The following is a 27,390-nucleotide window of genomic DNA, read 5'->3' as shown; positions in this document are numbered from 1 at the left end:
AACCCATAATAAATGTCTTACACATCTAGATATGTTTGTCTCCTCTTGTTGACCACTGCTATCACTGTCATAGAAAGGTACCAGATTGGTCAGGCACGATTGCTGGCTGCCTCATCTCACCTCCTTGTCTCATATCTTAGCATATCTTCTGGAAGGATCTGTACCATGATCTTGCCAACCACAGAAGTGGGGCTTATCAGTTTCCAGTTCTCCAGGCCTTCCTTTCTCCCCTTTTTAAAAATGGGAGTAGTGTTTCCCTTTTTCCAGTCACTGGGGACTTTCCCTAACCGCCATGACTTCAGATATGGCCAGCCATGTGGCAACATCAACTAGTTGTCTCAGAGCTTCGTAATGTGGATCTTCAGATGGCATAGACTTGTGGCTGTTCAGCTTCCTCAGGTGGTTCTGAACCTGCTCTTTGCTTATAGTCGAAGGCACTTCACTCCCGCCCGACAAGAATCTAGAGGATCAGAGACTAGAGAGAAGTAGGAGGGAGGTCTGACTGCCAGTGAAAGCCTGAGACAAAACTCAGTACTTCATCCTTCTCCGTATCAGTTGCCGTCCTTCTCCATATCAGTAATGTCCATTTGAAATTCTTGCTTATCAGGGAGCATACACTCCTTGGTCTTTTTTTGTGACCTGTGTGCTTACACAATCCCTTCTTGTTGTTATTTGCGCCTCTTGCCAAGTTGTGTTCCAGCTTTGCCTTGGCTTTTCTGACCCCATCACTACCATTCTGTAGAAGTTGTTTACTTGCTTAGTGTCTCATGTTCCACCTGCAGCAATTTCTGTGTTTGAGTATCTGAAAAGTATTGTAAATTTCAACAAGATGCAAGACTGAAACCATGCTGAAAAATTGGCAGATAAAACAGTCACTGATTCTATAGCCATTTAGGTCTTGCAAGGTTGCCTGAAATTAAGGAGTGCCTGTATTATTTCGGGCTCTATTTCTGCTGTAATACAAATGTTGCCTGTAGTTTGAAGTGTACAAGGAAGGAGGTCCAGAAATATAAATTGTATGTGGTATTATCATTTAAGTATAACTTACCAAACCGTTTTACCATTAACAAAGCTGTTGTTTGAAGGATTTCAAGAGGTAGGCTGTGTAATAGGATTTTGGTTATTCTTTTTCCTTTGGTTTGATAATCCTAATTCTACTGCTGATGGAATCTCAGCTCAGGCTCTGGGAAAAAGATTTCAAATGCTAGAGAAGAAAGTTTTGGCCCAGTAGGAAGATTTTCTCACAGAATATAAATGTTTCTTCTTTCTTACACTAGACAGTCAAAAACATTATCTTCTTTCAATATAGAAATTTCAGTTTGTTCTGTTTGAATTTGAATGGCATTAGCAGATTTATGTAGTGTTTAAATAGTGTTCATTACATAAATCAAAGATTTGTCAAGAATAGATTGTTTGAAGCTAATCTAATACTTCTGGTATTGGAATACTTGCTTTGGAAAGCCTGATTTCAGCTTTCTCACATGATTGTACAGTTAGATAGTGGGGTTGGATCATAGGCTCCAGATACCTACTAAAAGGTGGGTAGAACCCACTCTGTAGTTAGAGAACTAGAGTAAGAGAGTGGTAGGGGTATAGTCTTACAATTCGTACACCCATGTTGCTTCAGTGAAATCATGCAGATAGAACAATAGGATGTAGTTCAGCAAGGATTGATAAACTTTTTTGCTTTCTTTAGATTGGAATATAGAAATTTCGTAATTAAAGGATGGAGATTGACTGATCAGACCCTACAATAAAACAAGCAAGCAAACAAGTAGTGGGATAATTGTCATGAGGCATCACTTCTCTTGTGTGATGCCCAGAAGACATGTTTATGAGACACAAAGTAGTTTTTCTTGTAGCCATACCGAGTAAGGCCTTGGCTTTTTCTTAGATGACTGAGTCTTCAAAGGTACTAGTTTCTGCAAGTGGACATTGCTGTATTTATCTGCTTATCCCTGAAAGTTTGTTTCTCAAGTTCCTTTTCATTTCCCTGTTGTCCCAGACCAGGGAGGAAGTTTTGGTCTGCAGTTTACAGTTGGAAAAGCCCTCTAAAACAAGCAAGCACATGGTCAGGGAGAGTTTACAATAAGAGGAAGTGCAAATCCAGAAGTTGAGACAAAGGTCAGTGAGCACACGTCTCATTCGGGGGAGGCTGCCAGTTCCGTAGTAGTCAGCTCACCACCAGAGGTAGAAAAGGGGTTGTTAAGAGTGGGGAGGAAGGTGTTATTCATAGAGTTTCCTATTTCTTCACAGAATAGTGGCAAAGGGTTTGTACAAGGGCTTTTACTGATAGAGATGGAAATGAAGAAAGCTGGCTTTGTAAAAAAGAACCTCTCAGAATTTAGACATTAGCTGGCTTTTTCTTTTACTTCTAGTTGTTAGAAGCACCTTCCGCTGTTACTCTGAGGTTCCTAGATAGGAGGCTATATTTTTTTTAGCTCTCAGGAAGTGTTCATGGCAGTCTTCTGTGTTGCTTTTTTAAAAGAGGTGTTCTGGTTCAGGTAAGGAGTGATGCTGGGAATAATTGTGTTTTCCTTTTGTACAGGGAGTTAAAATGCATAATTAAGATGTTCCCCTGTAAATCTGTAGCTTATAAATACTTCAGATAAATTAATTTGATTCTTCAAGGTTCTCAGTTGAGCATAAATTTGTGTAGTATCAATCACAGCTGAATAAAGGCTGATCTGATTTTTCTGAGCCCTGTGTTGTTCTTATTAGACTTCTAAATTTTGAAGTTCTGAAGTTTGAAATACTAAGCTCAATTCTATGAAGAAAGGAAAAGCTGATCTTACAGTTTAAAGTGCGTATCTGGACATTGAATTTTGGTCCCCATTATGAACCCTGTGTGTGGACTGTTATTTAATATTGCACTTCAGTTTGCTGATCTCTAAAAAAAGAGGGATACTACTATGTTTTGGCAAGATTTAGAAAAACATGTTGACTATCTTGGGTAGAAGACACTATTTGCATTGTATTTGCTCCAATTTCTTTTAGAACAGATGCCCCCAAAAAAGCTGTATTGCTAGCCTTGTGTGTTTCCATAGTTTTCTTTGTGGGAGGCTGTGGCTTTTGTGCTGCAGTATCTAAAAGAAAGACTTCTACCTATGAAAGTTGTTTTGCATCAGGTGATCCTCTCAAGGGATATAAGCAGCTTAGGAGAAGAGGTTAAAAGCAAGAGTATACCGTAAGATTATTAAGATTGTTTCCAAAAACAAACTCTGTAGAAGTAAATGAAAAAGGTAGTTTTGATCTCTTTGGATAGTTTAGGGTCCAGAGGAGAAGCAATGTGAGGAAGGAGGTTAAGGCCTGTGAAAAAAACAAACCACTGGCTCTAATAGAGAAAGCAAAGCAAAGTAAAAGCTTTGGTTGGGAGCCAAACTTGCATTTCTCTCCAGAAATGAATTTTGAAGGTTTAAAAGCACTCAGAATTAAGAGACAATTCATAGGAGCCAGCAATTTTAAAAACAGAGCTACAGTTGGAAATTTAAGTATTTACCAGAATTGTTGTGAAACACTTTCTAGGCATTCTTGAGTAGTAAAATCAAGAAACAACTATGGACAAGTACTCTCTATTTCACAGGCTCTAGGACTTTAAACATAATGTTATGGTTGACATTCTCTCATGGAAAATGAAGGTGTAAATTAAGTTTGGGGTTTTTTTTCCTTTTAAGCTACTCACCTGCCTTCTGACACCCACAATCCACTGGGAAAAAAGTAAAATTCATAAAGCTAATAGCAGTGTAGTTTGTGCCCCCTTTAAACAGTATTTATTACCAACTATTTTGAGATTCTTAAACCACTGGTTTTTCATATCAGAAGTGGTTTTGGTTTTTCCCACTCAGCCTGTGGGCAGGTTTCAAAAAAACCTGCCTTTCCAGAGTTTGGAAGAAGTAATAATTTCTTTTCTGCAGGGATGCCAAGATGCTTTTCAGCACACAGTAGTAAAGGCTCAGTGATAGTTCATTCTTCTGTGTATTCTTAAACCATTACCACAGGGACTGAAATCCCCAAAGAAGAGGTTACCTTAATAAGAAGCAGCAGTGGTAAGTTTGTCCTTCATACTGGTTGATAACTGTCCCTGCTTGTTGTTTCAGGTTCTCCTCGATGAACTTTCATCCACTAAATATTGGGTATCCATGCATGTCTCGGACCATAGCGGATTTCATTACCGCCAGTTCTTACTCAATTCCTTGATACGCAGAACAGTGACTGACAATAGCATACTGGTACAAAATCAAATGGTAAATGAACAAAACCCTAGCCCTCAGAAGGAGGAAGAGATTGCAAGGACAGAAGCTGCCTGTGCAGAAGAGCAAAGCGTGGATCTCCCCCATTGTTTAGATGAAGAAATGGAACTCTGCAGTGAACTGATTGATAATTACCCAGGGCATGAAACCTTGTGGTGTCATAGGTAAGAGGACTTGGTCAAAAGAGTTTCCTTCTGATTTGTGGATGACTCTTCACATGATATTTCCAAACAAAGAGTTCTGATTATTGTAGGACGTACCATTCAATAAAAGATTTTTAAGCTAATATGTTTTAAGCCTTTGGAAAATCTTCAAGAGCATAATCAGAAATAGTGTGTGGGAAATTGTATTTGGCTTAAATATCTTGTGGTGTAAGCTCTGCTTATCCTTATAATTTCTCCAAGAGACACAAGATGCTGTTAATGAGCCTCCTCATACTTTAAATGTATAAACAACAAAAAATGAATGAAACGTAGACAGAAGACTGCCTGCAGAAAATGTTTGCTTTACTAGCTGGGTGCAGGTTCCTGACTAGGTAACAGTCGATTTGCCAAAGTGACATGGAGCCCCTTCAAGTACAGTGTGTGCAGAGAGCAGATTTTGTGTGTGTGAGGGAAATCTGGTGGGATGGAAAATGAATTTGAACAGTTCAGCAGCAGCAGCAGGTGATATTTGAGCAGTTCAGCAGCAGCAGCAGGTGATTTTCAGAGCATGACCTTTTTTTTTTTTTTCTTCTTCTTCTTCTTTTTTCCTTTGAAGAAGGTGTATATTCTACCTTCAACAGCACTTAAGCAGCAAATTTCCTCTTGTGAGTGCAATGGCATCATCTGTGGACAGCAGTGATGAAAGTCTGAGTAATTCCCACCACAGTCCTGCAACAAGTCACATGGGACAAGCTATGGATGTTGATGGTTTGAATGAATCCAGCAGCAAACAAGGTTATACCCAAGAAACAAAACGCCTGAAGCGTGCTCCTGTGCAGGACTCTCTTGTTCCAGAAATGGAATACCGGTTTGTTGATAAAGTATTATCAACTTGTAGGGATGTGGACCAAGCCAGGTTTGCTACTGCTTATAGAAAATGGTTAGTTACTTTTTTAGGTCAGTAAAGGAAGCGTTTAAAGCTTTCAGGGTTCTTCTCTTAGTGCAATATTCTCTTTTCAGACACAAATGCATGTCTTGATTGCAAATGTTAGCTAACTCCGTGTTTCTCTCTCTTTTGATGGTCAGTCATAAAGCTAAATTTCAGAGTAGAAGTCTGTCACTTTATTGAAGAACTGGCATGTGTTTTTATTAAGCAAGTGCAATTTGTAACTTCATCTCTCTAAGAAATCAGCTTCCTACCATGACATTTTCTTTTTTTCTTAACTTCCACTGTTTTAAGGTGGATGCTGAATCATTTGACTTAAAAAAAAAAAGAGGTAAAAGTAAAAAGTTTGAAAGGCTTGTGAAACAGTGTCTGAAAAAAGAATGGGAGAATCTCTCAGTATTAGCTAAAGCTGTTCCCAGTTTGTTCCTGTGTAGCATCATGCTAATACCTTATTAAATTGAGACTACATCTTGGTGAGTCTTATTTTTTTTGTATATGTATATGTATATGTATATGAGCTATTATTTTTGTATAGCAGTCTTTAGTAGAACACCAGAATACAGTATTTCTTTCTGAAGGTGTCAGTAACAATTTTGGAGCTGTCATGCCATTTACTGTTTTAACTGGGTTTCTGTTTGCTTATTAATTGTCATGTTAGCTGGATAGGAAGGTCTATAAGATTGAACTCTTGATAAGCAGATACAGGAAGATGTGGCAGAAAATAGTTCAAACACATGTTCACCCTCAGTCAGAGCTGTATTTGGCTGTATTTGGAAATTGTTTTCTTAAAACAGACTACCTTAATTTCTTACTTAGTCTTTATTTATTTATTTTATCTCAACAATCCAGAATTAATCACACTTGATACACATTTCTGAATGTCTTATTTACACTACAGATTCTCATCCTGCTAGATCACACGTTGGTAACTTGTACTTAACCAAGACCCTACAAGCCCAGTGTTGGATGGAGTAAAAGGTAGCTCTTCCAACTGATCATTGAGACTGTACAGTTAAAAAGAAAAAGTGACAGCAAGGAGGGAGCCGACTCTTCCATTTTGTTCTTTTGAAGAGCTTCAGGTTTCAGTATTTTGGGGTTTTTTTCCTTTTTTACTCTTAAGGAAGAGCTCTACTCCAACCATACATCTCCGTTTACATAACTGTAATTTTTAAGGGAATTTGAAATCAAATATGAATAGTGTATTTTGTCATTTCCTTAAAACTTGTCTGTAAAAGGGACTTTTTACACTAGGAGAATTGTGCTGGTCCACAGACCCAGGGGAAACATTCTACTACTGTAGAAGTCTATACCAGTGGCACCATTGCCTCTTTTAAAAGCAGACTTCTGTGGGCGTGGATTAGATTTTCAAGTTAGTGTCCTTGCCATAATTTCTTTATTTATCTCCTGCCCCAAATGCCTCTTGACTGTAAGTTTGAAGATGCTGTTTCTGTTGGGCAGAGAGAGAAACAATGAGGGAAGAAAAAACACAGGTAGCCTGCTCAAAAGGTGTCACTTTGAATCAAAAAAGCACTCGAAATGTGAAGTTCCTGCAATTTGAAGTAGTTTGATGAATGAAGTTTACTCTTGCATTTCAAAATGAAAACAGATGACCTCCAGTCTTTGAGAGTATGTTCATGATTTATTTCAGGCTCAAAGTTGCTAACAATGACATTTCTAAATGTACACTATTCTGTTTACCGTACATAGATAAGACTGATCTAGGCTTGAGCATCTTGATGTCAAAGCCTTGTCTCAGAGAGCATCCACACTTGCCTCTCTATAGGTGTGGATGTATTACATTGTTGTTAGCTTTGAGGTACTATGGGATGCTGTGGTGGTTTGGTTGATGGTTTTAGTTGCAGAAGAACAGTTTTTGTCTGAAGGAGGTGTGAGATTGGCTTGAGAGGATAGTTTTGTCATAAGATGTTGCCTCAGTGATCACTGACAAATGGGTATATTCAAGCAGGAGTCTGAACTTAAGAACTTAACTTGAGCAAGAACTTTTACACATCCCAGGGGACCTGATGTTTGTTGAATGTGGATGATACAGTAAAGTATGTGTGGTAGGCTGGGTCAGCATGATTAACAGTATCCCATTAATGACTCCTATGAACCTGGCAAGCATGAAGTCAAGGGGACAATGTATTAAAGATCAGGTTCTTGGTCCTAGATTAATTATTAATGTATTTGTGTGTTCTGTTTACCTTGGCAAAAATTCCATGTTTATGAGAAAAATATTAGTGATAGGAGCAATCTCGAGAGTGGGAGCATGATAAGAAACTGTTCTGGAACTGTGGAAGAGAAGAGGTTCTCTCTTCTTGCACTGGAATGACAGAGGCTTTCAGAAAAAAATATTAATACTAGAATCTGACTTGAAACTCATTATATGGTTCTTCCAGACTATAATCTGGAAGATTTGCTAGCATTCTTAGAGCTGCACTGTGGAAGTTGTGTGCTTTTGAACCTGACATCATAAACATTTAAGCAGGTGCCCTCATATACATGTGCAGAGTTCCTACTCATGTCAGCACAAGTAATACACTCTTATAGAATGACAAGATTTGGTCCATGTAACTGAATGGAGTTGCTGAATAGAGTTTAATACTTGGAAAATGTTTTGAGAACTCTGGCTAGAGATGGTGCTGATAGTCTTACTACTTTTGCAAAACACCAATGGCTATAGTATGGGTTTTTAAAGTATGGAGTGTGGGTTTTTAAAGTCTGCACCTGATAGAAATATTCCCCTGCACTTCATTTTTTTAAATCCAGTTAAGACTAGTTACATTTAGAAATGTTTGCAGACCTGAAAACTAAACAGGGAAATTGAAACAAGTCATATCTTTCTCTTTGAAGGAAATGCAAACAGTAAATTGTTAAATTCAGGCTTTATTTTTTAACGGTAACAGTATCAGTTATATGAAAAAGGAAAATAATATCTAAATTGCTTCAAACTGTCAATGCCCTGAAGCCTTATGCATGAAATGGTTGAATAGATACTTCTAACATACTGCATTAGGCTCAGAACTGATGTGAAGTTCTGGAACTATGAACTTTGCAGCATACCTGTCTAACCACTTGGTGTTACTGCAGAGTACCATTTGGGCACAGTGGCTTTAGACCATTGGTAGTTAACATAATTAGTATGGCTACTTTACAGAAGCCATTTCATCTCATTTGTGTTTCAGAGATCAGAGGCTAAAAGTTTAGTCAGTGAACATTCTTGCAGAGAAAATGTCCAGCAGAAGCTGCAGAATACAAGTCTCTCACTCTCTGAAGTTTGTTCAAATATAGAAATCAAACTTTGTATACAATCTGTAAACATCTTCATGTAAAGTTCAGCATCTTTCCTAATTTTGTCTTCTGCTGTAACGTGTGTCATTTGAATTGATTCTTTTTGTTTACTAGATTAGTCTTCGTAGAAACTTTTTTGTACTAGAAACAAAGGGTTTTGAGGAACAAATGCTACAGAATTTGGAATAGAAGGAATCATGTTTATACGTGGTAAATTCTCAGCTGCTAAATACAGTAACTGTTTTTTCACTAGCATTTTGTTTGTCTTATGTGTTACAGTCACTGGAGAAACATGCAGCATTAAAGATAACTACAGTAACAAACTTGTATGAAGTCATTGGAACACATTGTTGTAGCTGCTCTGATTAATATTCTTAATGTACTCATGTCTGCATATTTGTGTTTTATTGACTTACATATTCTGTATACAACAAAATTCATGTGTCATTTAAATAGGGGATAAAGGAACCTGTCAGTTTATACTATTTGATTAATTACCTTGTATGTAATTTGCTTTAAGACAAGTAAGCGAAGTGATAATGTAGTGAGAAAGCTTAGATCTTTTTCCTATAATCAAAGTTTCTGGCTTTTCCAGTTTTGTTCTAGTGCTGCTTAATTAGAATTTGTAGCTAGACCTTATGGATGGGAGTGATTTTTTTCCTAACTAAATAATAAATTAATTTTTAAAACAGTACTGTATAATATTGGTGAACAGAAACCAAGGGGTTTGTGAAGGTTTGTCTGCATAACCAGACTCAAAAAGCATACTTTTTCAAAAACATGTAATACATTGAGCAAAATGTGAGTACCAGAGAATAATTTAAATTGTGAGTTTTAGAGATTTGATAATTAAATTTTTGGACAAGTTGTTGTTTGCTTAGTTTTGTTTTGCTTTCTGTAAGGGGCAAATGCTTTTTTGCGTTCTTTTTTTTTTTTTTTAATCTAGTAGGAGAGCCATTGCACTTACAGTGTGGGGAGAAAAACTCACAACTGCTGAATTGTATTTCCTTGCGCAGTTTTGGAAAAGCAGTGAACTGACACTGAAATGTAGATGTCACTTCTAAATGCATCTTTGCACTCATTAGTGATGAGAGATATGTATAATTAGATCTTACTGTTTTATCAGTGTCAGATACAAAAAAAGGGTGTAACTGACCAATTCTCAAATGCATTTAACATTCACATTAGTTTCAAAGGAAGTTCGGTGGCCCTGTCTGTGATAATTTCCCCTGTGCACTCAGAGGTATGTTTCTTCTCAGCCTCTTCTCTGTTCTTCCAGCCGGCAAAGAATGTAGCAAAGCATTGGTGAGATGGCCTAACTTTGTGTTTGAGTAACTCTGACTACCTCCCAAAAAGTATTTTGACTGGTGTCCTTAAGTGGATTTCATCAGGCTCAGTTATTTCAGACCCTCATGCTAGGCCTATATCCTCTTTCAGATGTGAAAAGCAAGAGCTTTATCAATGTTTATGAAGTTTTCCAAGGAGAGTTTGAAGGAGAAAGGAAAAAAGAATCTTGTAGTTAAAGTTGGAAAAACTAGAATTAGCATAAATTTTCATCAGTCTTTTCCTCTGAAGAAGCAATTGTGTTGCTGAAAAATGGAGGAGATACACTTCCAGGGAATTCCCTATGTCACACTTTTGAACTGCAGACCTGACACTTTCCAGTGACTTTTTGCTTAGTGTGTAATGTTACTTCTCAGGGCATAGTCTATTGTAGTGAATTAGGGTGCATTTTTACAGTTGATAATTATTGATTAAAAAGAAAAAAGCTAAACATGTACTAACTGGCTTCAAATTTTGTCTACCATAGCATTTTAAAATCTACCACATGCCAACACTGTGCCCAGTAATGTACAGTAGACCTCACAATCTCATCTGCTTCATACTTCATTCTGTATCTTGAATTGCTGTTGCAGTCTTGCAGGAAGCTCCTAATAGCTGTTGGATTTATTCTCTGAGTTTCCTAGTTGTATTCAGTAGAGTAGTTAGTATCTCAAAGTATGTTGTAATGATGGGGAAGCTTTTTACAGCACCTGTGTTGATGAACCATAGGTCTTAGATTCAATATTTAAAAGCCTTTTGTTAGGATTCTGAATGTTTCTTCTTTTTGATAGCTGTCAGACTCTTACATGCAACAGAGTTACTCTGGAAAACAGAACTCTTAAGTCTAGTTTATTAAACTCCTTTATCTGCACTGTCTGGAACTTGCTGTACATCCTACTGTATAGACAGAGGTGGGGAGAACCCACAGTGAGGTGCATATTTTCTTCATGGGACATTTTCTGAACGGAATATAATTATGGTTAAACAAAGAGCTTTTCTTGGATGAGGTACACCTGTCTGTTCATTGTGAATAAAGTTATGAAATTGTTACATCATTAATATGCTAAGATTTCATGAACGGATGCATGTAATGAGTAGATAAAATAATGGGGTTTTTTTAACCTGTTGTTAAAAAAAATCATATAATGATAAGAGGTACCAGAATTTGTTTTCAGAAGGCAAAATATATGTACTGTGTTCATTCCCTTTTTTACCAGTTTTTCTTTTTTGAAATGGCTACATTTAAAATTGGATAGTCATCCTCAAAAGTGTACTTGGAAACACACTTTACTTCATATAATCTCATTACTTTCATATAATCGTAATAATAGATGTCTTAAATATGTTTAAGTAGCATTAACATCCAAGGTAATGACAGCACTACAGTATTCAAGTGAGCCAGTAAACTCTAATTTTGTAACATCATCATGTTCATCAAAGTACTATCCTATGTAGGGAAATGTTTATTTTATCAAAATATGTGCAAAAATACTTAATTCTCATAGCTTTCTTATTGGGGGATATACAACTAGTTTTGAACATAATATTTTGCAGTATTTTTCTAGGAAAAATTCTCAGATGCACAGTTATGACCATTGTAAATTTTATGTAGATTTCCAAGATAAATTAGATAAATCATAAATTTTGTAGCAAAAAGACTAAACTTATTACAGGACAGTAGGACACTGGACAGTAATCTGCTAAATGACCAGTGTTCTAAAGGATAGTGAATGTAAAGCATTAAGTTTGTTTTTCACTAGTCTTAATTTGTCATAGGATGAATTCCTGTCAGATGGGGTTTGTCTTTTTTTTTCTTTAATTCAGTAGAGAATTTATCTGTGAATAAATTATCTATATTTATTCTTCCACAATAAGTGTGCATGTATGTATGTGTGAGTGAGTGGATGGATGGTGGAACGGTATGTATGTCCTGTGAACACTGCAAAAACCACCCACATTTGGGTATCTACTAACAGATTACTCCATGGATTAGCTATCCTGAGTCTGAGTCTGAGTCTACCAGGGTCAGTGCCAGGTTGTCTGCTGAAAGCAGTCATATCTATTGCTTCCCCTCTTTGTATTAATCTGTCTGATTATCATGATACTTGGGCAGATGCCTGCACACACCAACCAAATCATTAGTTGTGGTGTTTATTCCAAGTGCTTGTAGAAAGTATTTGAGACTGTAAAAGAGTTTGTAAGGTCTTGAAAGCTGAGAAAACTTGGGGGTGCTCATTCAATACCTAGGAGATACTTTTCGTGAGTCCTCCAGAAAGAAAATGGACAGGCATGTTTTGGTTGAGTGTTTTAGCATCACAGGAGACTAGTGACTTAAATTGGTATTTAGATACAAACAAGTAGTCTTTTTGGTACTTTGTTTTTTCTCATATTCTTTTTGTAAAAATAAATCACACAAAATATTTTCAGAATTACTCTTTGAGTGTTTGAGAGGTTTTTTTTAAGAAGCAGTTTTACTGGAAAATGCTAGCACTTTTCCTGTTTCCTCTTAGACAATGTGATTCATTCCAAGTGCTAAAATGAACACCTGAAATCACAGGGCATTACTGAAAGTATTGCTCATCATCCTAAAGGCAAAGCTTAAAAAAGCTTCTCTCAAATACTTCTTGATTTCTTTTTCTTTCATTTTCTCTTACTAGCTGCTAGGTAGAAAGAATATGTAAGGAAGCCCATAGTCAATATGAGCAATCTTGGCTTACTTAATTTGCATGTTCCTTAGTTCAGAAAGGAGCAAGTAATAAACCCACCAGGGTCCTTATATAGAAGTAATTTGCAGGATCTGGTTATTTGTTTGTGATATGAATGCTTTATTTTTACATCAATTGAAATGAGTTTCAAAATCCCCTCCAATGTCACTGACTTCAGATCAGGACATGCTGTGGAGAAAGTATCAGCCTCTCCCTGATAGTCACGACATATTTAGTGTGATGAAATGTAAGGGACTTGTTAGTCTTTCACAAATGGTTGTATTATGGATTCAATTTTAAAAAACAGCAAAAGAAGAAAAAAAAAAAAAAAAAAAAAAAAAAAAGGCAGTTAGTGTAGTGTACAGTCATTAGCACTGTGGAAAAGGAGCCATTAAGGTTATGGAATGTTAGAGGTTTAAAAGGGCAGCTAGAGAAAAACTAAGGGTACTACAGGGTATCAGTATCTAAGAAAGCTTCCTTTTCCCCTCTGGTTTTTTTTCTCCTCTCCCTCTCCTCCCCTCCCCTCCGAACCGAACCTCTCCTCTTCTCTTCCCTCTCCTTCTCTCTCTCCTTCTCTCTCCCTCTTTCCCCCACCTCTTGCCCCAGCTCAAAACTTCCCATTCTCTCCCTTGCCTCCATGATTTTTCATCTTTTCTAATGGCAAAAAGTTTCATACAATATACCTGTGTGCAAACCAGAATAACACATTAATTTTGGAAGTATTGCATATCAATAGTAAATAGATACCAGTGCTTGAGGTTAGTGCAAGATATTTAGGGATGACTGGTGAGGTTTTAAGTGCTGTATTATGATAAGTGATGCAATATTAAATGGGAATGTCTTAATAAACAGTGTGCTGTTCTCCAGAGGTGTGGTCTCCATTTATGGTTAACAATAAATGTACATTTGTCACCCTTCCATCTCCACAAATGCTTATCACTAGCTAACAGCTAATCAGTTTTATAAAATGCATCTACGTAATGTTAATTTGAGATGTTCTACAATTCCTTGTTATCTAATACTGGATAATTTGCACCACGCCCTTAGTCCTTCTTCCTTCTTCAGTGGAGCCTGGCCAAGTATAGATTTTCCTGGTTATTAATCTGGTTTTGCTGTGAAGGGAATTGAAAAGTCCACCATATAAAATGTGCATTTTCCTGATGCCTAGTTAGGAACATAGAAGGGCATCTTAGCACTGTTTTCCAGTTGTGCACACTGAATTTTACCTTGTTTATCTCAAATACTTTGTATTGCATGTTAATTAAATTTTGCATATCCTAGTAGTACAAAATTACTTTAAAAATAAAAAAGAACACCCTTACAGTTCTAACTATTCTATGCAGATATCTTCCAAAATTTACAGGTACAATTTTAGTGGTGGTGGTTGGTAAACAGATCTTTTTCATTTATTTATCGACAGACTTGTTTTTATATGTATTAGTGACAGAATGGACTAGCTGTAAGTTATTGTATTTCTGTAGAAAATGGAAAATAGTGTAATATTGTTTCTGTTAAATGTTTGCAATTTATAAATAAAATTTTCATCTCCTGAAAAGCTTTTGTTTTCTGACAACACTGAACTCCATTTTCATTCACTGTGCAACAGACACCCCTTGTAATTACTGCTAATCTCTTTGGTGATGTGCGTCCTTTTTCAGGAGCTTCATCTTCTCTTACGAATTAGGTGATGGTAGCAGACTTACTTTTGGTTCTTTTAAACACTGACATTTAGGCCTTCTTCAGAAGTTTTCTTAGGTCTTTATTCAAGCTTAATTTCTAAAAGGCCACAGATGAGCAGGAGTTAGTTCTTTATAAGATACTTTTTTCTGGCTATACTGTCTAGAGTTGCAGAACTTGAACAGCTGATTGCTGCTTATGTTTTTCTAACTTTTTAAAATTTCAGCATGATGTTCTGTGATTTACTTGTCTTTTTAAAAATGTAGAATCAACCAGAACAGCTTGTGCCAGTCTTTCCAGGTTCCATATAATTTCTATGCTGTTACAATGGAACGGAAAGCATTTCACAGATATTAAAAGCAGGTAATTGACCTCTTGTGTTCAGAAAATATACCTTCTTTGATTCATTTTAAAGATAGATGTAATATTGCAGTACTACTACACATGGTGCATTTATTCCAGTTGACTGCCTTTAGAACATAAATTCTGCTGTGTAAATTTTATGAAACTACCTGAAGAAGAACTCTCTCTAATCTGACCCCTGATCTGAACTGGATGAAAAGATACTTGAGGTATGCTCATTATTTTTATAAATTTTCTAATTATGCACGTACAAATATATTAACAGCTGGATCCAAAGTGTCAATCTGCAATTAAGCTCTTCATATAGTATTCTATTCAATGTACAGTTCTGTGATTTCATTTATGAAAAGTTGTTAATCTTTTGGCAAAACTGACGTACATGTTTAGATCTGTTTTAAAGACTTGAATGAATGCTGCAGCCGTAGGTCCAATATTTCTAAAATTTCCATAAGAGTTTCTAGGACTGTCTTGTCACCTTGTTATCTTGTTCAGCTACATAGAGAAAGAACTTAATACATCTGCATGGTCATTCTCTTCTGCTTGCACTTTGCAATGATTATTTGTTCTCTGACACAGGGCTTCAAGTCTTCCACTGTTTTCTAGTTCCAGTAAATCTAAATCTTCTGGAGCTACTAATATGCTGTTAGAACTACCCCTTTAGAACTCCTTTGCTGAATACCAAAAGGTGATGTTTGCTTTTCCGGAAGTGCGGAGTATCTGTGTTAACTCTGTAATCTGTTTGGGCTTCTACACCTCTGAAGTCAAATCATGGATTCACCACTTCCTTTGTAACCAAACATTTGAAACACTTAGAAAACTGCTTTCTGCAGCGTCTGGTAAAGAGGTAATAAATAAATAGAAAAGAAGTGGAAATGATATGTCAAGAAGTATCAGTAGGGACTGGGTAAGTTTGTGGTGCACGGTGTGGAAAAAAAACCAAAAACAGCAGAAGCAATTTTTTTTAGTTTTTTGTCTGCGTCTTGCTATTACCTGCACGAGCTATGTCTGACATGCAGACATGTGGCAAGCTAGGAAAGCAGTTCCTGGGGGAAGATGACAGCCTGTGCAGGGTGTCATGATTTGAAACTGACCCAACACCAGGCACCTACGAGAGCTGCTTGCTCACTCTCCCCTGCTACAGCTGGGCAGCAGAGAGGCTGCGCGTGGATCTCTGCATCCCCCATGGATCCCCATGGGCTGCAGGGGTACAGCTGCTTCACCATGGTCTTCACCATGGCCTGCAGAAGGATCTCAGGTCCAGTGCCTGGAGCACCTCCTGCCCCTTGTTCTCCACTGACCTTGGTGTCTCCACGTCATTTCCCTCACCCTTATGTTCTCACCTCCTCCTCTGAGTAGAAGCAAAACTGTGTGCACTTTGTTTTGATTTTCTTCTTAAATGTGTCATCACAGAAGAGTTACAAGCCTCTGAAGTTGGCCCAGCTTTGCCCAGCAGCATGGCCATCTTCAGAGCCATCCAGGATTGGTTCTGCTGGACATGGTGGAGGCTTCCAGCAGCTTTTCATGGGAGCTACCTTTGTACCCCCCTGCTACCAAAAACCAGGCTATGCAAAACCAATATAGAGGGCAAGTGTTTTTCAGATTCTAAGGTGGAATGTTCACAAGGGAAGTGAGAAGTTTTCTATGTAATATGACTTTTTTTTTTTTAATCTTCAATATATTCTCAACTCTGACATACCCTTTAGTATCTATTTTTTATGCTGAAGTACCCTTTGCTGTTGTCTTATAGCTCAAAAGATGAGGATAACAAAGATTTTTAGCTGCAGAACCTGTGAAGTTTTAAAGGTCTTGCTTTCTTTCACCATATAAGGTTGCTTGTTTAAACAGAGGTATTAATCTGTCTGACACCTCCGTCTGATTGGGAAAAGTGACATAACTGAAGTTGCACTTAGTGGTTTCCATGACAGTTAGTGATTGCCAAGTGGAGTCAAACAGAAGATAGGAAGAGAAAGATCAGTCTGGGCATTATCATTATCTACTCTAAAAGCTTACATCTTTTAACACATACAGGCATGAAGCAAAGTAAAACTAAAAGGTATCCAAATTCTGTAGTGACATGCCAGGTTAGCATGTCTGGGTGTGCATCTTTAGCTGCATGGGATGTGACTGCTATAAGCCAGCGAGATTTTTCAACACTTTAGACAAGCTGGTGAAGCCATGAAAATTTAGTTGCCACTGATAATCTGTTGATCTTCTTCCTCATTTCTGCTCATTTCTTTCCTCATTGGGATGTCTTCACTACTGAAGGATAATATGGCTTTTTCGTAGGAAAAAGGAAGGAAGAACCTCTCTGTGCATAACTGCTGTCTTTACAAGCTGCTGTCTGGCTATGTTTTACAAGTAACTGGTCCCTTTTGTACCCCTTGTTGTCTACCACTGTCCACTAGCTCCCCATCCCCACTCCTGCACATCCTTCAGGTATCTGCACAGGTACACCAATCACCTTGGACACCCCAGACCCTCAGGTTTGCATCCTCATCAGTTGCAACTTTTCCAATTTGTCTGTAGTTTTTTAATAACCCATCATTTAGGTTTGTTTCTTGTCTTTGTCTCTGTTAGTTCATCTGTTGGGTTTGTTTCTCTCTGTTCTGTGTATGTGGCTCCCCCTTTACTTGTTATGCTCTTTGGTATTGGAAATATCCTTGATCAGATACCTATAAGGGAGCAGAGACTCTCTCCCTTTACATACCTTTGCACAAACAGGTTTGTCTTTATTCCAGGAAAGCTGAAAACCTTGCTTCAGTGTAGATTTTTTTATCCCATGACACCTTTATTCTTTACTTTCTAAAGCCTTTTCACTTTGCCTGGAAAAGTAAAAGCTTTCAAAAAGTCCTCAGATTTATAGCTTTATTGGATCCTACAGTCCCATGAAACACAGGCTATGCAGCTGGGTAGTGCCTTGGATTGAATTAATATGGAAATTAAAACTCGCTTTCCAGCTCCTCATGAGATTCGAGCCATAGTTGCAGTTTTCCCTGTACAATAGTGCAACCACAGAAACAAAGGGAAAACTGCAGCTACTGCTTGAACTGAGCAATTGGAGGTGAGGATGGCAGAGCTCAGAAGTAGTTTCTAAGTGACTGTAATGAGGGGCAAAAGGGAACAACATGAAATATGAGGAGATGAATTCCCTTCTGTCTAGAAGGACTTTGTGTTGTTTCAGTCAGCAGTTGATCTTCAGTTCGTGAAGATAATTAATGAAGTGAGTCCACTAGGTTAAAAATAGGGATGCAGACTTAAATGCTTATTGATCCACAACAGGTCAAAGCTGGCTGCACTGAGTCATAATTAGGAACATGGAAATGAACTGGGAAAATAATCAGCTCTTTGCTCTCCTTGCTAGCAGAACTAACCACTGCAAATTTACCAGATTATGGGTTAAAATGTCAAATCACACTGGAATAGAAAGTAGCACTGGAACAACCTGTGGATGACTTTGCACATTGAGGGGAGAGAAGGTAAATATGTATCTTCATTCCTCTCTGATTATGGGTTTCCATAAGGGAAGCAGAAATAAAAAATATATCTTTCTTTAAACTTTGAGGGAATCGGAGGGCATGAGAAACCTACTGAGTGTACACAGAAAGGGATATGGACTCACCACCCCAAAGAAGAGTAACCACAGAGCACAAGAGACCTGCTTTACTACTGTACAGAATGGGCAGATGGACCTGCTTGTCTGGAAACCTCAAGGCTGATATCCTTTGTAAAGGATAAAAGCAACTTCATGGTTTCTGAGAGTCTGGCTATGTCAGTGAAGTTGAGCCTTCCTACATCTGTCTGTTACAGTAAGTATTTTTGGAAGATACCATACCTCTTTTTATCTCCATTTTTTATTTTCTGAATCAGTGAATATATTTGTTTGGGGTTTTTGTTTTGTGGTGCTAAAGGTTTGATAGGAAGAATAATGAGTTTGTCCCCACTCAGGCCAGGAAGACAACTGTGTTTGAATGTGATATATTAGTAAGTATTAGCATGCCATTAAATATGCTAATCAGCATGGTGTGGCACAAAACAGGAGTGATTTGTTTTGTTTTGATGAATCTGTAGGAGCCGGACAGGATTTAACTGTGTTTTTGTGTTTAGCACCTGAGGGCTGTGACTTTTGTTCTGGAGGATTTAAGTCATGTCAGGTGTTGTGAAAAGGCTCCTTAGTTCTGCTAAAGCAGACAATTTCCCTTTCTGCACTGCTCAGTGCGCCACAGGTCCTACTAGGCACCCAAAAACCAAGCAACAGTTGGTGTGCATGTATTTAGCAAAAGGTAAATTGCTTAATGTATTCTCATATATGAAAACTGTTGAGGTGTCAGGGACATGGCTCTCTGGCTCTTGGCCTCCATAGGATAGTGATCATGCACAAAAAGGGGAGAAATTCAGTCTGTGTTGAAATTTTTTACTGCACTTTGAGTGATCTTTGGACTCATGTTTTTCAACAATACAAGTATACGTATGCATGTATATATGTGTGTTTTGTGATTACAGTTTCTAAATTCCACAAAACCAGTAGCTGGAAAGTATTTGCTTAATGATTTGCAGACATAATACTTACTAATACTGCAATATTGTATCTGCAGCAAAGAGTGTGTCATTTTTGTGATATACCACATATGAACCACAGTATTCAACATTACTATAATAATATTAATAATGGTAATAACAATATCAATATTCCTATTGATAACTTTTGTGTGAACATATTTTGTACAGAAAAAAAATTCACAGGTTAACTGTGTATACTCTTGTCTCCCACAATTCATTTAAAAAGCTGCTGCTGAAACTAGTTTCTGCACATACTGTTTTCACTGCAGCCATTGCTCAGGAAGGTTTCTAACATTACAGTTTCTGACCGTTTCCCTTTTCATGTCATTAGTTACATAGTAACAATTAAAATGCAAATGGATTACTATTAGTGGTGTCTTGAGGTGCATTAAGTATCTCTGAAGCACGATCTTCAGTACAGATCAACACAAAGGAATAAAACTGTAAATAAATCCAGGCTCCATTTTAATAAAAATTAATATGAAAACAAAGCACTTCCTTCGCTCTGTTAACATACCTCAATTTATTCTAATAGCAGTGATATGTAGTAAAAACATGGCAACAAAAAAAAATCTCAAGATAAATCATAAAATAGACTACCCTCATCTAAAATTAAGCTGAAGAACAATTAAGAGATTGCATGTAATCATATGAGTTTGCTACATCTTTGCAGCACAACTAGCAGACTATTTGAAGGAACTGTGCTGTCAACAATTTAAATTTGCCTGTACTCTCCTAAGACTGACAAATATGTAGACCTAGGGTTTGCTCTTTCTTCTGTTTTCCTCCTTTGAAGACAAAATGTTTATATATGAACTCACTTGTATATGTACTTTTGAGGAAGGCTGAAATTTCCTCAGCAGGATAATCAAAGTTCCCATTTCTCTGGCAAAAGCTCCCTTTGCCTTAATTTGGTTCATGTGCTAATGCCGTAACATTTCTCACCTAACTATCCACTGACACCTTTCAATCATGTGCACTGCCCACTCTTTTCACCTCTCCAAATGACAGTCATTTTTCAACCTCACGCAGCAATGCAATCTTACTTTGCATGAGCAAAATATGTTAGTGCATGAAATACATCTTCCTTCAAATTCACTTTGCATCTCATTTGTTGCTGCCATCTATCATATAGTGACTAATGTTAGTTGCTCACTAAGTAAAACTTTTCAGAATGGAGGCTATAAAGGGGTCTCTCTATAGTGAACATAACAAATCTATCTGAACTTGGTCTAAACAAGCCAGCCTCCTGGGCTAATTTGATAAGGAGGAGGCTCCGTTTTCAGCCTTCAGTCACACTTAACATACGGAAGTCCATTTATTGCTATGCTTTACCATCACCTTAAAAACCAGACTTCAGATATATTAATAGCTCTTATTATTTGAATGAAAGTAAATACAAGTGTATACACAAGACTAGACAGACCATTGTTTCAATTTAGTTTGTTCCTGTTGTTTTTTCAGAGAACATGAATGTTATTTCAATTTTCTACAAGGCTTTATTATCCAATTTTACTCATGATTCAAACCACACAAATATCCATGAGTGCTATGACAGCGATTCTTGTGTTGGCTCTGCTAAACCTTGTTTCTTTCACTTGCTTTGTATTTGAGTAAAATTGCTGGACCTTTTTTATTCTTACATTTGCTCCCTTGGTCTGAATACAGGCTGCTAGCTGAATTACTTTGTCATTGATTTGGATTAAGTTAAGATGGGTTGGGTTTTTTGTTCTGTTTTTTTGTATCCACTGAGCTTTGACCAAGACACCAACTACCTCAGACTCGTATTCCTATAGCATTTTCATCAGCAAGGTATCACAGTATTATGAGACTGACATATGAAAAGTGATCACATATAATTACTGTCCACTTGAAAATATTTTTTTTAAAAAATCAGTTTCACTGGCACTTCTCTTTCAAATGGTTTTGAAAGGAGTACTTCCGTACTGCCAGGCAGTGTGGTGAAGCTTAAGGTGTAAGTTACAAAGTGTTCAAACAGCAGCTCTGATACAATGAATATATTTTTTTGCATAAAATAGCTAACGCTGTGACATTTAGGTACTTCAAAAAGCATATGGTAAAAGATTGCATCTGATACCTGTCACAAACTTAACCTTGAAATAACAAGATTTGCAACACTTCTGAAAGTCCCTATATGCAAGCAACTCTGGATTCCCTTTGCTAGCAGAAGGGAGCTTATGCTTCTGAGGATCCTTGGCTGGGTGTATCTCCTTTTGCTCTCTCTTGGATTTCTTGGGGTTAATAGTGGAAGTGCCTCAGCTGAGGCTGAAAACCGCTGAAATCTAAGATCAGAAGGACAGCAGTGCCAAATCATGAATTCAAAATGTGAAATTACAGGCAGAAGGCCCTGTGTCCTGGTTCCAGCCAGCACAGGATTAGTTTCTGCAGTAGCTAGGGAGAGGCTAGGGAGTAGTAGGAGGGACTCGACCTGTACCTATACGTTTTTATGTACTACCTGATGCTGTTCACAGGGGCAGGAGGAAGGGGGCTCTTCCAGTCAGGCAGTGGGAAGTGAGTGGTAAAGGGTAATATTGTGTCTGCTTGGTGAGCACATGTGAATCCTTCACCTCTCTTGTACACTCTGTTATTAATATTGTTACTGTTACTGTTCATTTATTATCTCATTGCTGCTTCCAGTAAATTGTTCTTATCTCAACCCATGATCCTTGCCTTTTGTACCTCTAGTTCGCCTCTCTAGCTTTCTGCAGGGATGCAGGGAAGAGAGGGGGCAGGGAAGTGAATGGGTGATACGTGGTTTGTAATGTTTCAGTGCCAACACTGAATTTTGGAATACCATTCCTAAACCATGACACTATGGGTCAAAAAACTGGACCTGAGCCTGCTTCCTGCTTGCTTTTGCAAAACAGTTGGACTGATCATATTACTGATTTCTATGGCACTGCATTCAGAAATACCTGACTCCAGGAACCAGCCCACCAGTGAGGACACCATTTGGCTTGTTGCTGAAGTGATGACCAATCCTTATCAGAAAAAAATCCAGTCACTTCATTAACTATAGAATCAACTTGGGGTTTTTTCACATTCTGTAAAGCAGGCACCCCAACTTTTTGGGAATAGTGACTAATGTTTGAAATAGCACTAGAAGACTTAAAGTGGTGTTGAATTCCAATTGATTAGAGGCTATATTGCTCATGTGCCATAAAATATAATCAAAGATAATGCAGAAGTAACATTTAGAGAATAAAGTGTTTGATTTCTTCCAATACGACCTAAAGACTATACCTATCTAAGTGATAAAAAAGAGCATCCTCGTGCACATAGAGATTGCAGGAGTGCTTTGGAAGTATATTAAGGTATCATTCTTTGACATGGAAAATCACTTTATGAAGGAAACTGCCTCTTATACTGCTAAGGAGTTACAGACAGATTGGATGAAGTTGATGCCTTAAGTTTTAGCTTTCATGTTGTTCAGATTCTGTGCTGCCTAGGGGTGTAGTTCTGAGCCTCATATTAAGATCTCTCCACAGAGTAGGTAGACCAAATAAATCCTTTTTCTGATGAAGACCAAGGGCAACGAGTACAACTTTCAGGCCCAAAAGCATAATCAAAGGTGGACTGAAGAAGTAAAACAAGAAGGATGTCACTTCACAACCCAAAGCTGTAACTGGACTATTAAATCCCAATATGTAGATAGACCAAAACTTCTAGAAATGTAAGACCTTGTGACTGGTCATCCCTTTTGTGACCATTTTAAGTCCACCTTGGGTATAGCCCTGGCCAGGCTCTTGTGTTGCCCAAGGTGTATCCTTAAAGGCCTTCTAATAAATACCTACTTAATTCTTTTAGCTCTGTTCAGTGTCTGTTTCAGGTCAGCCTTCCCAAGGCATCAGTTTCTGGTGACCACAAAGGGATGGTGAGGCATCTGAAATTTTATGTGGGAAGTCAGAACAGTTAACAAAATTGGATTTTTATGCTTGAAAACCATAAATCTGATTCTATGCTGTTGACTTAGCTATTTCAGACCAAGAAGCTAGTAAAGATGATAAGATGGCTGAGCCTGGAAAATACTATTCATAAAACTGCCTTCCTTTAGTTCATTGGTCCAGTGCCAGAATTTGAAAACATTTTGATTTCTGAAGCTCACCAATCTCAGTACCAGCAAGCACCCCTGAAACAGCCTGCTCTTTTCTAGCAACAGGTAATACACACACCACTAGAGTCAGTGACTAATGCTTTTGGAGATGTGAAAGCTGTAATTCTAAGCTTTCAGGCAGTGGAAAGCATTAATTCCCATCTCTTCTGGTTCTTGAGCTATCTGACCTTAAAAATGTCAAGATTGCACTGGTCTTTTTAGCCTGTTTAGAGCTGTTTCGCTTTTGGCCCAAGCCTGAAAATAACAAGTCACACACACCTAAAATCATTGCAGTGTCCAGTTCCTGAAAATACATAGAAACTGACTAGATTAGTAGACTAATGTAGGAAAAAAGTGTCTGAACTGCGAGGGGCAAAGCTTTTATCTAGGCTAATGGGTATATAAATAGCACCACCCCCTCTCTCCTCCCTCCCCGCCCCCCAACAATGGAAAAATTGGTTCAGTGTAGGTAGCACTCTTTACCTAGCAAGATTGTCTGAATATGCCTGAAGCTGGCTTATATATCTTTGTCACTGATTACCACAGCTACTTACCAAACTGTCACCCTCAGACTGTTGTAATTTAACATCCAGCAGACAGTATTGATTTATCTGTAGCACTACTTGATTTTATAAATGTTACAGATTAGTCTTGATGCTTATCCTACTATTTTTTAAGTCGGTTTTAATTCTCTATATTGAAATTTGACTAAATAATGATGATAATGAAAACAAGTAAGAGCCTGACGGTCAATGCTAATGCAGCATTAGCAATACTGATACTGTTCCATTCTAGCAGCATCTGTCTCTTCAGGTTCACAGGCAACTTACATGATAGAAGACCTGTCATCATGAGCTGTGAAACACATGTGGTAAGTGGAGCTCTGGGAAAAAAATGCTTTTAGGACATGAAACTTTTCCAGGGTGATAATTTAGCACTGAGACTGCTATTGTTAATCTTTTCAAACGGTAGAAATGTAACAGAAAAACGTGGGTCGGGGGGACCCCTAGAGGTCAGCTGGGCAAACCTCCTTCTTAGAGAAGGACGAATCCAGACGACATTCCGGACCAATTGCGTCATTATTTTGAGAGGAAGAACAGGGGGAAGGAACTCGATTGCAAGTGAAGTGTTTTGTCTAGGGTAACTCTCCAAGAATCGATAGTTTTGGGAATAATGTCGTGTATATTCTGTACACTTTAAGTCATGGTAACCCAGGGCTGTTCCTGGGCCATATATGCAGGACATAGCAAAGAAAAAGGGAACAGACATGGCCTCCAGGCTTAATTTTTTTGTCTACAAATATTAGATTCCTCCAGAAAAGGATAGAAAAACAGTCACGAATAGAAACTATTAGTATAGGAGGGAAAGAAATGAAGTGTTGCAGCAATTGTCTAAAGAATAAATTACTTACGTTTCCTTCACTTTTTCATTCTTTTCAAATTTTTTTTTCATACTCTCATTTTTGAGGTCTTCATTTGGAGAATATGGTGGCATTTTGGCAATGGGCATTTAAAAATGCAGCTGTGGAATACAGAATGACTGAATTATAACGGGAATAGATGTTGTTATCTAGAACCAAAAAGTCTCTATCCACCAGAAAGGCGAAAACAGAATTTAAATCCAAACTAACACCAATTTATCACACTAATTAGTTAGAAGCCTCTATATGTAGATACTTACTTACTTACAATAGTTCGCAGTGGGGTTTGCCTAAAGACTTCATAGATGTTTAACACATTCTCTGAAGAGATAAATTAACAATACTATTAACATGTACCAATTTAGGTTGCCAATACTACAATTTTTCATCAGTTGTTCGGGACTTTTTAAAGTCCCCTGGCCTCTTTTAAAATGAAAAACTGATTAGATATCAATCTGGCCATGAGAAAGAAAAGGTGTATTTCTTCTGATAGTTTATTTTGTTTAAATACCATAAAATACAAGGCACTATCTTGAGGAATTTAGGATTTTGTTTGCATGTGTGGAACTGCTGAGGCAGTTAAGTACAGGGAGCAGGAGCTTGGAAAAGATATGAGCCAGCTGGGCTGTATAGATGCAAGCTAAGGTCCAACACCGTGTTTGTATATGTGAACACAGGAGTAAGTATTTTGGCAAAGAAGCACTGCCAAGCCCTTTCTAGCATGGCAGTAAGCCTCCCTGCATCCTGCGTGCACAATTTGGGTAGGCGTGCTGCACCTCAGTCTTTGCAGATTCCCCCAGGCATGGAGGACGCCAGGTCCCGCTGGCAGCTGCGATGCGGATGCGATGCCTTGGCACACCCACCTCTCACACCTCCTCGGCGGTGGGAGTCTCCTCCCTCCCGGGCCGCAGAGGCTGGGGAGTCCGTGCCCAGGGGAGGTGAGACGGACAGGCCGGTGCCCTGCAGGGTCTCGCTCCGAGCTGCTCAGGCACTGGGAGCCGGGCTGGAGAGTATGACGGCCGAGGGGCCAGGTTTGCGCCGCCCGCACGGCCACGCTCCGCAGCACCGGGAGCCCCCGGGAGCTGAGGAGCGGCGCCAACCCCGGCCCCGCCGGAGCACCGGGGCGGCACCGCCCACCCCCGTCGGGCCCCTCTCCCGCCCGGAGGGAGGGCGGGAGGGAGCGAGCGGGCGCGCTGACGCGTGAGGGTGGTGCGGCGGGAGGGGCCGGCCCGGGCGGTGCTGGCGGCGGCAGGAGGAGCAGAAGGTGGAAGATGGTGGCCGCGGGAGGAGCGGCCGGCTGCTGGGCTTTCCGCCCTGCGCTGCACTGCCGCCCCCGCCGGAGCCGCCCTGCTTGCTGAGGAGGCGGCGCGGACCCGCACGAGGTGCGGAGTGGTCGCGGCCGGGAGCGGGGGGGGGGGGGTCCGGCCGTGCCCCCGCCGCGGCGCCGGTATCGAGGAGGCGGCGGGCCCGCGGGGCGGGTGCCCGGCGCGGGATGCCGGCCCTGTCCCGCCCGGCGGCTCCTGCCCACAGCGGGGTGCGGGCGCTGTGGCGGCCCCTGTCCGGCTGCGTGGGCGTGCGCGCATCTTGGAGCCGGCGGGGCAGCTCTGCACCTGCCCCGGGCTGCGGGGAGCGGCGCCAGCGCGGCCATGACCGCCTCCATCCCAGCCTCCATCCCAGCCTCCGGCGGAGCATTGCGTGTTTTCCCTCTGTTTATTTATTCCATTATTTTATTTGGTGGGGGTGGGATGTGTGTAGAATGATGCTGTGTGGAGCGGTGCATACCCCATTGCACTGGTTTGCGGTGGGTTTTTTTTTGTTTTTGTTTTGTTTTGTTTTGTTTTGTTGGTTTTGTTTGTTTGTTTGGGTTTTTTGTGTAGGGGGGGTTGGGGGGTTTTTTGGGTTTTTTTGGGGGGGGGTTATTTTTTTTCTTTTTTTTCTTTTTTTTTTTTTTCACGCGCACCTTTTCTATGGTGGAAAGGAGAAATGGGCGGGGGAGGGAGCAGTGTGGAGATTTCGCATCCGGCCGTCCATTGGTTTCCGTCGCAGCAGGACGGTCTCAGCAGCCCCGTTCGGGAGATGCTGTCGGGGTCTGCGGCCGCGTCCAGGTTTGCAGCAGGCCTGGATCTCCCTCTCCTTCGCGTGGAGCGTGCTCTCCACCCTTGGGCTGGGGGGGAAGATGACATCTGCTACCGTCGCGTTCTGGTTTCGGGAAAAGAAAGCTTGATATATATCTTTGTTTGTTTATTTATAGTTTATTTATTTATTTATATTGATTTTTTTCCCCGAAGAAGCATTTTGATAACAATGATTGTCTGAATCGCAGTCGTAGTCAGTGCAGCCGTATGCACTATGTCTGCTTTCTGTAAGGATCAGAGTCGATGGGAGCAGTCTACCGAGACTTGTTTTACTGCCATCATAAATCTGCTCTTTTAGAGAGATGGGGCTGGGGGTCTAGGATGGAACACTACATCTTTTTGCTTTCTTCTGTTGTAGATTTTTTGGGCTGTGAAATTACAGTTTGGTTTACAGAGTGCATTGCAGATCTGGCTGTTTTCATAGCTGCTGAGGAACTAGAAGGCAGAAATGTTTGCCTGATTCTGC

At 39.3% G+C, this 27,390-nt stretch overlaps 3 protein-coding genes across 3 annotated transcripts in view; 2 read left to right on the top strand and 1 right to left on the bottom strand.

Moving 5' to 3' along the window:
* PTAR1 (protein prenyltransferase alpha subunit repeat containing 1) overlaps positions 1-9,498 on the top strand; it is a 34,758-nt gene extending 25,260 nt beyond the window's left edge. Inside the window, exons 6-7 of the mRNA XM_063423074.1 lie at positions 4,098-4,414; positions 5,010-9,498. Coding sequence (XP_063279144.1) covers positions 4,098-4,414; positions 5,010-5,358 — 666 coding nt within the window. The 3' untranslated portion in view covers positions 5,359-9,498. The remainder of the gene's footprint in view (positions 1-4,097; positions 4,415-5,009) is intronic.
* Positions 4,435-26,437, bottom strand: LOC134564507 (uncharacterized). Its single transcript, XM_063423401.1, has 3 exons — positions 25,653-26,437; positions 24,781-24,890; positions 4,435-5,122 (listed from the first exon to the last, which is right to left on the bottom strand). Exons 1-2 carry the CDS (start codon positions 26,435-26,437, stop codon positions 24,818-24,820), a joined length of 858 nt encoding a protein of 285 aa, XP_063279471.1. The 3' UTR covers positions 4,435-5,122; positions 24,781-24,817.
* Positions 26,016-27,390, top strand: part of APBA1 (amyloid beta precursor protein binding family A member 1) — an 85,916-nt gene continuing 84,541 nt past the window's right edge. Inside the window, exon 1 of the mRNA XM_063423072.1 lies at positions 26,016-26,171. The gene's annotated coding sequence lies outside the window, so the exon portion shown is untranslated. The remainder of the gene's footprint in view (positions 26,172-27,390) is intronic.

This window comes from Prinia subflava, chromosome Z (assembly GCF_021018805.1).
Source record: "Prinia subflava isolate CZ2003 ecotype Zambia chromosome Z, Cam_Psub_1.2, whole genome shotgun sequence".
Lineage (NCBI taxonomy): Eukaryota > Metazoa > Chordata > Aves > Passeriformes > Cisticolidae > Prinia > Prinia subflava.
The sequence above is the reverse complement of the archived record's forward strand: the minus strand, read 5'-3'. Positions and strand labels throughout refer to the sequence as shown.